Source organism: Podarcis gaigeae (genome assembly GCF_964106915.1).
Source record: "Podarcis gaigeae genome assembly, chromosome: 15".
In the NCBI taxonomy this organism is placed as follows: domain Eukaryota; kingdom Metazoa; phylum Chordata; class Lepidosauria; order Squamata; family Lacertidae; genus Podarcis; species Podarcis gaigeae.
The window spans coordinates 25,449,400-25,463,991 of NC_139692.1; the positions used below are offsets into that span (position 1 = coordinate 25,449,400).

Below are 14,592 nucleotides of genomic sequence, written 5' to 3' on the forward strand. Positions count from 1 at the left end.
AGCACTTCAGCTGTTTATTACTTGCATTAATATCTGGACTTTTCTTCAAGGAGCTCAGGGTGGCATGCAAGATTGTTCCCTTCCTGTTTTATTCCCACAATAGCCCTATGAGGTAGGCTAGGCTGAGATAGCGACCAACCTTCAGTAGTGTTAGTGGGAGATTTGAAGCTGAATCTCCCCAGATCTTGATCTACCACACTGATTTAATTATCCTGGTTGAAACTAGGTTTTGGTTGTTATCCTATACTTGCTTAGCTATGAGTATGCCTTGTTGAACTCAATGGGTCTGCATCCAGTGTAGCACTAAGTTAATGCCTCTTAGCTGTATACATGTTCCGATGAAGAAATTCACCGTTGTTGCACAAGCAAATGCATAAGCAGGTTGCTAGTAACTTTGTTGCATGACAGATGGTGCAATCTGTTGTGCAATGAATTTCCACTAGCACATCCATTGTGTTTGATTCCTTTGTTGCACAACATTAAACCTCATCTGTCTGCTAGGGCAAGAGCCCTTGCCCTAGCAGACAAAGAATGTAAGTTACAGACCAATGGGACTTAGTTCTGACTAGATGTGCATAGGATTGCTGTTCATTAATCAGATTTTCTGATGAAAACTGAAAGTGAACAGTGCCCCTGCTCCATAGATATGTCCCTTGCTTCAGGTATAGCTATACCTGAAGGAAGGTGAGGCATACAGTTGGTCAGAAATATATTTCTTACTGAAAAAGACACTTGCCCTTCTCCTGCTACTTTGCAGAACTCTTGGAAATAAAAAATGGGTGTCTTACCAGAAGAACATGTTCTAGCCCAAACACCGCATGTAGTTCTTCTTATTTGGTTTGGTTGGCCTCAGCTGGATTCCAACATGGCAGCAACAGCTGGAAAAAGCTGAAAAGTCAGGACTGGTCCTTTCTCAGGATCTTCCAGCTTCCCCTCCAGCATGTGAGAGCCCCCACCTGGGTGTCCCAACCTACTGGTTGAATTCCTGTCCTGTATGGAATGCCTTTTACCAATTAATGACCCACTGACCCACTGCCTTCCATGTGATCTCTGTCAATTTCGGCTGGGACACCCTTGTTGCATACGAAGATGCTGCACTTCTCCCCTCCCCACACCGTGTGAAAGTCTCTTGGCATTTAGAAGAGAACAATAATTTGGATTCTTCAATCTAATCAATCTCTCCATCTAGGGTCTCATAGGGAGTTTATTCCTCTTGTCACTGTGGGAGATGAGCATCATTAATCTAACACTGGTGGAAGTATAACGGGTCATCTGGCAGATATTACTATATATGGGATGCTTAAAAGATCCTCTTTAATGAGACTCCATCCTGCTATTACCTTGGTTTGAAAAATCCTATCAAGGACTTCATTCTTTTAAATATTTAAACAAAATACTCAATATTTAGAGTTTCCTTTAAATATTAACAGTTTAAAGATTATATTCTGACTGTTTCTAATGGAGTGTGTGTGCAGGGAAGTCATCTACTAATGTGATTCTCAACTTCAGGCATGATAGTGTTGATGATCAGGGAAGGGTACAATCCAGCCACAGCTGAGCACTTGGAAGCCTTGTGGATTTCCATGGGGAAGATACTTGTTATGTGCTTAGCTCACTCATTGAAATCAGTGAGTGTTCATTATGCCCAATGTTTAGAAGGATCATGCCCACTATTTGCCACCACAGACACATGATGTCTGTGGCTGATGTGGAGGATAGGAACCCAATGGGTTGATCCAGTGTTGGGGAATCACTCCCGATATGGGTCAGGTGCCACGATTTCGCATAGGCCCACCATTGGGAGAGGTGTTTTGGCCCATCGGTCTCCTTGTGGATTCCCAGACAGCGTCACCCTTTCTGGACCCCTTTAACGCGGTACTCGTGTGACTAAGGATCCAGCCCAATGCCTTATATGCCAAAGTTGTGACAGTTGCTATGAGGTAGGTGAAAGCAGGGCTTTTTTTCAACCAGAACTCAGTTCCAGCACCTCTCAGGTGGACACCATTGTCATTCTAAGAGAATGAAGGAGGTGTTCATGGTGAGTTCCTGCACCTCTTTTTCTAGAAAAATAGCACTGGGCGAAAGTCTGCAAGCTGGCCAGTTTGCTTGTAGAAGAAAATTGCTCCTTGGCCCCGAATTTGATGACTAATTAACCATAGCAACGTCCTTATGCCAACTTGCCCGCTCCCCCACTGAGCAGGCCTCTAACTGTCTGGGTGGATGGTAAATCATGTGTTGGTCAACCAAGAGGGTGGTCTGCTCCAGGTCACCCTCCTAAATACTCCAGGGACATGCAGGACACAGCCCACATGCCCATGCCCTGATTGGCTTGTGGGCAATATACACTCTTTTAGAAGGTCCGGCTTGGCCAGGTGGAGGGCCGCATCAGGCAGCCACCCCCTCCTCAGCCATGCAGGAAGGTGGCAATATTCCCCTGTCTGGCTATAACCACACTGTGCGGCAAATGTTCCCCCGCCCCCCAGAGCTCCGGATGAGCAGATATTGCCCCAAGTAAGGGTGTTCCCATCAGCAGAATGTATTTCTGTAATGAGCAAGGTAGAAATGTATATATATGTATTAATGAGCAATCTAGATTTCAAGCTGAGTGACAAAACATGTTTACCATAATCTTGTCATGGATTGTTTCTACCAAGATACAATGAGTAGTTATGTTCATAACACGTTGATAACTTATTGCATGGTGCCAGGGTTGCATGTCTTTCAGGGGAAGGTCTGTTGCTTAGTGGTATAGCATCTGCTATACATACAGAAGGGGACGCTGGTGGTGCTGTGGTTTAAACCACAGAGCCTAGGACTTGCCGATCAGAAGGTCGGTGGTTCGAATCCTCGCGACGGGGTGAGCTCCTGTTGCTTGGTCCCTGCTCCTGCCAACCTAGCAGTTCGAAAGCACATCAAAGTGCAAGTAGATAAATAGGCACCACTCCGGCGGGAAGGTAAATGGCGTTTCCGTGCGCTGCTCTGGTTCGCCAGAAGTGGCTTAGTCATGCTGGCCACATGATCCGGAAGCTGTACACCGGCTCCCTTGGCCAATAAAGCGAGATGACCACAGAGTCGGCCACGACTGGACCTAATGGTCAGGGGTCCCTTTACCTTTATACATGCAGAAGGTCCCAGGTTCAATCCCCGGCATCTCCAAGCAGGGCTGAAATCATGGAGAGCTTTTGCCTGTCAGTGTAGGCAATCCTGATCTAAATGGGAAGGAATTCAGTGTTGCACTAACACAAATGTTCCATCAGTGTATGTATTTCTGCTTGCCTGATGGAATGGTGCCCCTGCTTACTCCCACTGCATGCTCCCCTGACCCCTCCAGAGCCAATGGGGGGCACACAGGGAAAGGAGAATAGGGGGAAAGTCCCATTGAACTAGTGGGACTCATTGTGGTGGCTCCTGCTACCGCACGTATGGTCTGGCTTCGTATAATGCAGCTTCCTGTGTTCCCTCACATGGCTCCAGCACTGTAACTCAGGCACCATCTTTGCTGCAATCCCAGCCTGTTACAACTCTTGAGTCAGCTGATTCCGATAAGCTAATTCCTGCCCACCAGGACCTTTTTAAAGCCATAACCTTAGTGTTTGCTTTGTATTCCAAGGAACTTCTCTCTGGTACAAGGATATTCCCTAAGCTCCTGCCCTTCCTGCCACCCTTGATTGGTGCTCTAGATTTGTTTTGGACAACACAGCTGCTACTGGGCTGCTTGGATGGATACTAACTCCTCCTGTTGTCAGGACCTGAGCACCAGAAATGACCTTCCCAGGGACCCAATGTTTGGCACGATGCTTTATTCAGAGGCATGAGATCTCAGATGTTTTTGAGCAGGCAACAAAGGATACCTTAGTCCTGCTTTGTTTGCAAGCTTGCTGGGGGCATCTGCTTGGCCACAGCTGGAGAAGCAGCAGTGCACCAGATGATCCTTTGGTCATCCAGGAAGATAGTTAGGAAGCTTGAGCCCAGTTCTTTTCTGCAGGGCCCTAGATTTCCCGCCTATTCCCAGTCCCCACTTTTAAACACCTAAACCTAAAAAATACATTTCTGGTCTTGCTTACTGGGTGATTCATGCTGTAAAGTGCAGTGCCAGGGATACCATGTCCTATGCACCACTTTAATACTCCAAAGGAAGATCTATACATGGATACACATAGGTGTCGTGGGCCTGCACCCAAAGCCCTCTACATGCCTAGCTCCTTCCTTGATCTGATCTGGCACAAATGGCTTCCCTTAAGTGGGGTGGGCACTGGGGCTGAATGTGGACCTTCCCTGGCCTTTGGAGGAGAGCGAGCATATGTTCCCTCGAAATTACAGTCAATGGTAGCTTACTCTGGAATAAGTTGCTATATGCTGGAATCGAGGCCGGCACTCAGGTGGTATGGTATGATTTTGCACCCCAGCCATCATGATGATGGGAATAATTGGTGATCCTAGGGTACTTTGTTTTTGTTGAGTGCTACTGACCAGAGCTATATTCAAGCTGATGCCAGGAGGAGGAATTGTCCACATCTCATTAGCAGGGCTCTGTGTCAACATGTTTCCCCGAAGCGATACATCTGTGCCATCCAAGTAGGCCAATTATGATAACTGACTGTCTCCCAGCAGACAGAAACAAAGGGATTACAAATGCAGTCCAAAATGTTGACAAGGGGATTTTGGTTTATGAATCCTCCTCCCCCCCAAATCTAAAGAACTGCTGTCCTGTTTCTCTCCTCTTCCTTAGCATTTGCTAGGTGTGATTCTTGATGTTTTACAGCTGCAGCTTTGAATCTTTCTTCCTGCTTCCCTCCCTCCCCTAAGAAAAAAAATAAAAAAGAACTGTGGACCAGGGCTCTAACTCTAGTAATTCATTCTCTCTCTTCTATACAGTGCTTGGAATAAAGTAGCTTGAATTAAAAAAAAAAAGTTCACTGAATTAGTTCAGAGACCTCTGAACAACCCTGAAAGTTGCCCCCATAACTTTTGAGTGAATTGAATGTAGATTAAGTTTTAGGATGGAACTTTGAACAACTTCCAGTTAAAACCTTCAACTTCTTACATGTGGGTTTTCTTTTTTTACACGTTGGACTTTGGGGGCCTTTAAGCTTAAATGTGATAATTGATTGAAGGAATGAATTAAGCTATTCACATCCCACTGTGTCCATATTTTGATGTTGTTGTTTTAGTTGTTTGAAGTACACTGTATGCCTCAGCACAGCTGCTTGTAACATTGTGAATACTGAAAAGTATTTTGCCAATGATCATTTGGATGAACTTGAACTGAGCATGAGCCAAGATAGTTCATTTTGTAAAGGGGGACCAACATGAACTAGAATTAATTTCTTTTTGGACACGTTCACCTAGAACTAGAATTAAAGGTAAAGGTAAAGGTACCCCTGCCCGTATGGGCCAGTCTTGACAGACTCTGGGGTTGTGCGCCCATCTCACTCAAGAGGCCAGGGGCCAGCGCTGTCCGGAGACACTTCCGGGTCACGTGGCCAGTGTGACATCGCTGCTCTGGCGAGCCAGAGCCGCACACGGAAACGCCGTTTACCTTCCCGCTGGTAAGCGGTCCCTATTTATCTACTTGCACCCGGGGGTGCTTTCGAACTGCTAGGTTGGCAGGCGCTGGGACTGAGCAGCGGGAGCGCACCCCGCCGCAGGGATTCGAACCGCCGACCTTTCAATCGGCAAGTCCTAGGCACTGAGGCTTTAACCCACAGCGCCACCTGCGTCCCAGAACTAGAATTAGTTACTCTTTAAAAAATGAACTTTCTAAGCTCTGACATTGAGGATCTGGCAGCTGCTAGGACGTTTCTGAATTAAGGATGAGCTGAATTGCTTGTTCCCATTCTGGAAAGTTTGGGTGATTTCACTCTGCCAGAATTCCAGAGGATTGTGAAATTTGGAGTGGATTCTTCAGTTTGCACTGAGGATGCCTTCCGAGGCCTTCTGCATCCAGGAGAACTTTACATGCTCCCAACACTTGTAACATTGACCCTGTTGCTGCATGAGAGGTTTCTGGGCATAGAGATGGAGACTTGTGTGGCCTGGGAACAAAAAACCTGAATCAGAACAGGTACCTGGACAGACTAGGCCCCCATTCCTGTATTTAATGTGTTGTGCTTAGACCTGGAACTCTTTAATCCAAATTAGGTACCTAGGACAGATTTGCTCCTAACTCCCTCTCCCATAATCAGCTCCTGGCAATGACACAGTCCTTAGGCCTCCACTTGAAATTTCCTTAGATACCCATATTATTTCACTTGCAGAGGTGAAATCCATGTGTCTGCAGGGGGTCAGGGCAGGGGAGAACTTCCAGAAGGGAAAAATGCAGAATTGAACAGGGTTAAAATGCTCCTCTCTCACACCTCAAGAATTGATCTTTCCCCTCAAAATGCAGCTACAGTAACTCCATTGTCTTAAAGGAAAAGTCTTTAAAACAGAATCCTACAACCACAAGTTATATTAAGTTTAGCAGGTGGCGCTGTGGGTTAAAGCCTCAGCGCCTAGGACTTGCCGATCGAAAGGTTGGCGGTTTGAATCCCTGTGGCGGGGTGCGCTCCCGCTGCTCGGTCCCAGTGCCTGCCAACCTAGCAGTTCAAAAGCACCTCCGGGTGCAAGTAGATAAATAGGGACCGCTTACCAGCGGGAAGGTAAACGGCATTTCCGTGTGCGGCTCTGGCTCGCCAGAGCAGCGATGTCATGCTGGCCACGTGACCCGGAAGTGTCTCCGGACAGCGCTGGCCCCCGGCCTCTTGAGTGAGATGGGCGCACAACCCCAGAGTCTGTCAAGACTGGCCCGTACGGGCAGGGGTACCTTTACCTTTACCTTTACCCTGAATCACTAGGTGGTGCAAACAGCACTGTAGTGACATCTACTGACAAATGAAAAGCATGACATCAAAGTATATATTGAAATGTCAGCTGAAGAGGAGGGGTTCATTGCTGTTCCAGTCTATGCAGCATCTACACTTAGATATATGGCTACACATTCAACCAGATAATTTAAGCGGAGAGAAAAACACAAAACAGCCCTATATCTCATATGAAACTCAAAAACTGCAATGTGTCTAGTCTTCTCTCTTGCCTGTGCAGTTTTCTGGCTGGAGTCTGATGGAAGATGGCTCAATTCGAATAGAAGAGGCAACGGAAGAAGCTCTTGGCACATACACCTGCGTGCCTTATAATGCCCTGGGTACAATGGGCCAGTCCCCCCCTGCCCGACTCGTACTGAAGGTATTTATTTACTTTTTAAACATTAATATATTTCTCTTTAACTGAAGAGGCTCACAAAGCAGCATACTCACAAAAAAAGAGAAGTAGTGTGGCACTGCGTACCCTTAGGCTTTTATTCTAAAAGGCATGGCACACAAGGAAAAAGGAACAAGGAGGGAGGAGGGCAGAACTCCCCCCCCCCCCAGGTCAGGCAGCAGTTCCTAAAGTGCTTATACTAATCAGTTTGAATGCAAATGGCCCACATAGCCTGATGGAATGGCTACTACTAGGTGACATCTGAGGGAAGGCTAAAGGTGTCTGGTCTCTCAACAGAGGCAGTTGAATTGCTCTGCTTCTCCCTCAAGCTCAGCAGTCTGATGCAATAACTCTGAGGGACAGTTGGGAAGAGCCAGAGGCAGCTAGTATCTCACCTCTTGATATATTGCATACTGAAAAGCTTGTGAACTATGCATATTGCACTGAGCATGCCTAACTTTGGATGCAATCCACATCAACAAAATGCCAGCTCTGATGGCAAGACGACTGTTGTGAAGCTCTCCTGGCTGGGTGTGGTGTGCGGGGGCACAGTACAGAGCCTCTCTGGGTGCCCCAAATCAGATCAGCTCACCTTAAGTGAAGAGACCACAGGCTTTGATTTAAAAGAATTTTAGATTCATTCAGTTGAAATGAGTCTGTCTGATTCTGTTGCTAATGTGATAGAAGACAGATGCCCAGCCCTTTTGAGCTCAGAGGCCCCCTTGGAAGTCTAAGAAACTGCCACGAACACCACAAGTGTGGGGGTGGGGGTGGGGAACCAATATTTGGAGATGCTTAGACCCTCCCTGCCCAATGAGCAATTTTTTTTATTAAAAAAGGCAGCCCCCTTTAATAAAATCAACCTAACAACTGCAAAATGCAAAAAAGGGAGGAAGAACCCTTAATTTAAAAAATAAAGTGGGGAGGGGCATGAGGATCTGGCAGCTACCAAGGGGTGGTGGTATCTGAGTGCACCATGATGCCTGTGGGGACCCCAGTGGTATGACATACTATAACAATCCACCTTCTAAGAAGCTGAAAAAGTCAGCATGCAAATGTCGAGGAGGAGGAGATGGTGCTGTCAGTTGGAGGCATCCAGCAGAGAAGATGACCTGTCAATCTGCCAGCATTGGGCAGCTCTTACATACTGTCTCCATGAAATAGACAATGAATGTGAGTGTGTGCGCACGAGAGCATCGTGCAAACCAAGTCAAGCAAGCTGCATGCTTGTTGTGAGCAGCTAAGCGTTGGTGGGAGAGAGTGTGCGAAGGGAGAACGAACACAGAGAAGGTATTGCACACCCGCCTCATCCGTGAATTTACATGGGTCAGTGATTGTATGTATGTCAATGTAATCTGTTTAACCATCTGGCTTTTGGCAGACTCATTAACTGGCTAAAAGTTCTGTAATTGGATGGCAGATTTTTTAAATGCAGGTTTCGGCTGTGCGTTCAATGAGAGTTGTTCGATTTTTTAATTTCCCCCACCCGCCTTTCTCTCCCCTTGCCTTCCATCCCTGGCTGCAGGACCCACCCTATTTTACGGTGCTACCAGGCTGGGAGTACAGACAAGAGGCAGGGAGGGAGCTGTTGATACCCTGTGCTGCTGCAGGAGACCCCTTTCCTGCCATCGCCTGGAGAAAGGTACCCGGCCTGCCAGAAAAATCTGCAGTGCCTTTGGCTTTTGATGAATATTGCAGACAGAGAAGCCACACTCTGTCCCGGTAAGAGCAAAACTGCAGGTTCAGCTGCTTCGCTTCGGGCTGTACTACTGCCGCCCCCGTCCCGCAGGTGGGTGGGGGAGAGACCCAGCTCCTAGCAAGGAAGCCTTAGAAGCTGCAGAAACCTTAGCCACCGTCAGCCAGCAACAGCAGCAATTGCAAAATGAGCCGCTCTGTTTTATTCATTTCTTTATTGCAATCATATCCCACCTTTCCTGCAAGGAACTCAAAGTTTCCCCTCTCCTCATTTAGTCCCCACAACAACCTCATGAGATAGCTTTGCGCAGTGGCAGTATCGTAGCCAATGAGGTTAATCCGAGGCGCAATTATTGCTAATTGAAAACTTTTCCAGAAAAAAACACAAACAACCTCATGAGATAGGTTAGGCTGAGAGGCAGCAACTGGCCCAAGGTCACCCACTGCACTTCATGGCTAAGTGGGAGTTTGAACCCTAGTCTCCCAGGTCTGATGCTCTAACCATTGCACCACACTGGCTCTCACTTGCCCACTTTCTCCACTCACTCTGGTATCTACTGCAGGCCCCCCCTTGTGGACCCCTCCCTCCAGTGCTACAGTTGCCCCAGTGCAGTCCATGGGACAGACTTGCCTCTTTCTGTGCTAATATTTTGCAACATACTGCCAGATCAAACCATGATTTGCTGGAGCTACAGATGAAGGAACCTATTAGTTTTGCTTCTCTCTGTTTTCCATTTTTCTACTCTTAAATCCAGTTCTTTACATTTCCCCAGCAATTTGCATTTTTTTTTTGGGGGGGGTCCTCCTGAAAATCTTGCCAGCATTTTGTAGCATAGCCGCTTTTTGTTCTGTGCATCAGCTTGAGATGTGCAACTTTGGTAGTTTCTCCTTAAAATGTAAACAAAATTCAAAATTCTTTCATGTTCCTAGCTGGAGTACAGTCAGGAGGATGCTGTCTCTTAACTACAGCAGTCTTTCATATGAGGAGCATTGCAATTTTAGTGTTGAAAGGGACCTTGGGAGGTAATCCAGTCCCACTCCCTTTGCTTGATGCAGGAATCTCGCAGCCCTAAGAAATAGTAATCCTGCCTCTGCTTAAATACCTCCAGTGGAGGCATATTTCTTACAAGTAGCGTAGCAGCTCTGAGCTTTCCCACTCCAAAATATCTCGTTCAGCTGCTGCCCCACTGAATGTCCTTCCTCAAGCTTTGACTCTTAGCAAATGGACAAGGGGTTTCTCCCATTTTGTGTCTGCTGTGAGAGATTCAGCAGGGGGTATGGTCCAAACCAAAGCCACCAAGTGATATCAGCTTTCCCATTTTTCTGTGATCTTCCGTTGTGCATTCTCCCCATTCTGACTCTCTTAAGAGTCCTAGCCTACTGCTGCTTGCCTAGCTGTGCTCCACATCTGGACCTGGGCCCCAGAACCTTCAGGGAAGGGGAGTAGCTCAGTGGTAGAGGATCAGCTTTGTGTGCAGAAGGTCCCATGTTCAATCCCACAGCATCTCCAATTAGTATTGGGAAAGACACAGAGTCTGAAAACCTGGAAAGCTGCTGCCAGTCAGTGTAGACCAGGCATAGACAAACTCGGCCCTCCAGATGTTTTGGGACTACAACTCATATCATCCCTGACCATTGGTCCTGTTAGCTAGGGATGATGGGAGTTGTAGTCCCCAAACATCTGGAGGGCCGAGTTTGCCTATGCTTGGTGTAGACATTACTGAGCTGGGTGGACCCAGTGGTCTGACCCAGTATAAGGCAGTTGCTCATGTCCTCAGGGTGTCCCTTCATTGCTGCTTGGACTGTCTGTACCTCCTTACAGCACTGCCTCTTCTTTCTTTTTGACAAGCAGAAGCAACATACACTGCCAGAGGTCAGGAGGGGGAGATCTGTTTTGTCCATTGCTGCAGCTAAAGTGATTCCCATGGCCAAGTGCCACACTAAACATCACCCTACGGCCCTCTTCTGGTGCAGATGCAGGGAACCTTTGTCCCTTAGGGTGTTGCTGAACTGCGGCTCCCATCATCCCCACCAAGCACAGCTGGTGGCAAGGGATGGTGGGGCTTGTAGTCCTGTGGTTCCCATACCTGTTCTTTGGGAAACAGCACTGCCTGAAACTCAAGGGAAACAGAGTGATTGCCTCATCATGCAACCAGATATTAATAGGGTGAATGCAGGTGAGATCCATGGTGTCGTAGCTCCCTCTAGCGGCCTAAAGCTTTAAACTGAGAATGCGTACGTAGAATGCAAAAGAATACAGTATCTATCTACCAGTGACCAGATCAGCTGTCATGACCTTTTGACCCATTCCACAAAGAATTCTGGTAACTGTAGTTTTGTGGCGTGGAGGATATTTTTTGAAGGGACCCCTGAAGAACTGTAGTTCCCAGGATTCCTTGGGTTGGGAGCCATGAACATTAAAACTGGCCTAGAAGTGGTTTAAAGTCATAGTGCAGATAAATGTATGCACTCAGTGTTTCATATCCCAGAATCCATCTATTCCACCTCCCAAATATTACTGTCTTTTTTAAACATACATTACAATTATGTAATGTTCATAGCTGTTAGGTGGGCCGCCTTCAGTTGTTGCAGAATTATGCAGGCATTCAGGTCACACGGAACACTTCATCTTTTTGTTGCCTGACCCCACTGACCTGCATCCTTTGGAGGGTGAACATCTGCAGGGAGAAGCCTGCTGTACTCAAGTAGGTGCTCTACTAGTGGGGTAGTAGAGCAGGAACATTTCATTAGGGTACTTTTTTCCAGCCATCACAGCCATCTCTACCCCTTTTCTGCTCCCTTTTCCCTATGGGGTATCTAAGAGCCCATATAGAGTCATTAAGTAGGTTCTCTATCGGTAGGAGAAAATAACAGAGGCCAGCCAGAGTATATTGAGAAGCAAAGCAGCTAGTAAGCATGATCTTTATTAAACTGTTGCAACAGGGTCCCCCACTCACCCCACGCAGGGAGGGAGGAGAGGAACCTAGAACAATGGTGTGCAAGCTCTTACATAGACATTTGAAAATTGCCTCCCCTGTGACTCAAGACCACCCCCCAAAACATCATACATACATCACTGAAGGGGCTGTCTACAGCAGAAAACCTGTCTGCCATGATACTTAATGTCACTGATTGCTTTTATCTGGGCATCCTGGCCATTCTTTTGTGATGGTAAATATTCAGTTCCTGAATCCAGGTCACAGGCTCACCCTATTTAAACACAGATACACCCTTCAGACAGGATTTTTTAGCAAAAGACAAGGGGGAGGCTTTCCCATTTCCTTCCTTCTTGCAGAGAAACATTTGAGGTCAATTTGGGAGAGTCAAAATGGTTTCAGGATTGCTCTCCTGTACTATTTCAGACATGTAGTTTATATACTTATGCATGTGTTTGCCTTGTAAGTTTATGCACATAGAATTCCTATAACAGTGGCTAAGAAAAATTAATGCATCAACCCACCCTCAAAGAAGAGTGGTAGATGCAGATTTACATGTGCTACTTCATAGATGTACTGGATTTCTGTTTTAATTATTTCTAAATTTGTACATCTCACTGTAGAGGAAGCAGACTATGGGTTGATTACCTGTGTCTCTGCTCAGCCTGCTGACCAGCTGCTAATTGAGAATGTGTAACTTCAGGGTTGTTCCTGCTCTTCTTTCTTACGATTCTTTCTCATTTAAACTGGACTTGAGCCAGGCAACCCTTCAAGTAAGGAACTGTCCACTGTGAAGGGGGTCCCCTGCCCAAACCCCACTTTATCTGTGCAGCAGAAGCACCCTCATGCCCATTCCTTGCTCTGTCCTTGCCTGCTCCCTCATCTCTGCGGGTTCTCCAGCTCTGCCTTGTACCTCTTTATGCTCCTTTCTCCACACCTGCCTTACCTGCTCATACCGCCTTTTGGGAGCTGACCTCTCTGGCCAATGATTTTGCCAAAGATGCCTCCAAGGGTCTGCAGGAAGGGCCCAGAATCGCACCCCTCTCCCAGTTTGTGCTAGCAGCATTGGCATCGTGTCGCCTCACTCTGCTTCCCTTGCGACATGCCTCTGAGTTGTGTTTTCTCTCTCTTTATTTCTCCTTCCTTTCCCCTGTGCTTTCTCTGTTGTTTGACCAAGGTAGGGAAGCCCAGTAGAAGCAAGCACAACACCCTTCCGAGTGGCAGCCTCCAGTTCCGATCTCTCAGTAAGGATGACCACGGAGAGTGGGAATGTGTCGCTACCAACATAGTCACAAGCATAACTGCTAGCACTCATCTGACTGTCATCGGTAGGTATGGGAATGGATTGGAAGCGTTCATGGGCATGTCCAAATGGGGGATGCCATGGATGTTTGTGGTTTTTCTTCTCCTGGAGTGAAAAATGTTATATTTGCTATTGCTGATAACGGTCCTGAGGAAGCAACCATTTGCAAATAGTTCTCACTGAGCTGTGGGGAGAAAAAACAAAACAATCAGAATAAGCAGTTGCACTGTTAAACCAGCAGAGCAATGGTGGTTCAGAACTGCGGGAATTAGACTCTAGTTCCCATTTAGCAGAGCTTTGTGGAAGACAGTCCTGGGTCATTCGACCTGTTTATTAGTTCTCTTTTCCCCTCCTATAGAAACTACGCAAGATGCTCTCTTTTAAAGTTTAAAGAGCAAGTAGCTTTTACTTAGTGTACTTGCAGTTGCAGATTAAATACACAACGCAGGTAGGTGATACATAGGTTGCTAAAACATCTTACATAGATTAAATTGTTACAGACGAACTCTGACTGAGGCAGATACCAGCACAACGCAGCATACCTGCTGGTCTAACTGTTAAGACTGTTCAACTAACTGCCATAAAGGTACCAACTGCCATAACTGCCACAGAGCACATGACATCACAGAGTTCTGAAGCTCTTGCAATTAACCCTTTACATACACATTATGGATGGTAACATTTCACAAGAATGACCCGCGAGAAATAGTCAGATAAGAATGTGTAATAGTGTGGCTTGCAATAAAATAAAATTACAGTGCTCAAAATACATTTCATGGCAGCCCCTTAAAGGTGCAATTTTTAAACAGGGTTTTTTTTGGGGGGGGGGATGATTAGGCTAAAATTGAAGGAGTCAGGAAGGGGACTGTGTGGGTTTTAATAAGGATCCCCCTCTCCTTTCTCAACCACAGGAGCACTGTTTTTAAGTGGTGACTGAAATACAGTAGTTGTGAAATAGTCTTGCCTGTGCTTTTTGAACCTTGAAACTATAGCAGTTTGGGAACCACCCCAAATCTGATGGCTCTGAAAATAGCAGATCTGCTTTTGTGGACAAGTCTCTTGAGCAGATCAGGGCCGTCTTAAGCATATCCGGCGCCGTGGTGCAAAGATCCCTCTGCACCCCCCCCCCTTTCCAGAGTTGCCGAACTTTTTCAGGGGGGAAGGCGCTGCCGGTGATGCTCCCAGCTTTGCGGGGCTGTAGGAGGCAGGCAGTGACTGGAGGGCAGCTCCTCTGGTGGGGAAGAGGAAGAGGCTGGCTCCCGGCTCAGCTGGCCGCTCTGTACTGTGGTGGCCATGGTAAGTGGAGGTTCTGGGTGTGGTGCTGCTTTGGCGCGGCATGGCGGAGGCGGGCGAGGATGGCGAGCTGATGCCGGGAGGCACCGCGTCCAGCCTCCATCTCTTCCCTGGCACCCTTCAGAA

The 14,592-nt window shown here is 47.0% G+C and overlaps 1 protein-coding gene across 6 annotated transcripts in view; it reads left to right on the forward strand.

Annotated features, from left to right (window-relative positions):
- Positions 1 to 14,592, forward strand: part of IGSF9B (immunoglobulin superfamily member 9B) — a 117,962-nt gene that overhangs the window by 72,109 nt on the left and 31,261 nt on the right. For all 6 annotated transcript variants that reach the window (XR_014558319.1, XM_083714312.1, XM_083714313.1 and 3 more), the window contains exons 9-11: positions 7,084 to 7,224; positions 8,765 to 8,881; positions 13,048 to 13,198. Coding sequence is in view for 5 of the 6 variants with exons in the window: in XM_083714312.1 (XP_083570438.1) it covers positions 7,084 to 7,224; positions 8,765 to 8,881; positions 13,048 to 13,198 (409 nt within the window). In the remaining variant the exon portion in view is untranslated. The remainder of the gene's footprint in view (positions 1 to 7,083; positions 7,225 to 8,764; positions 8,882 to 13,047; positions 13,199 to 14,592) is intronic.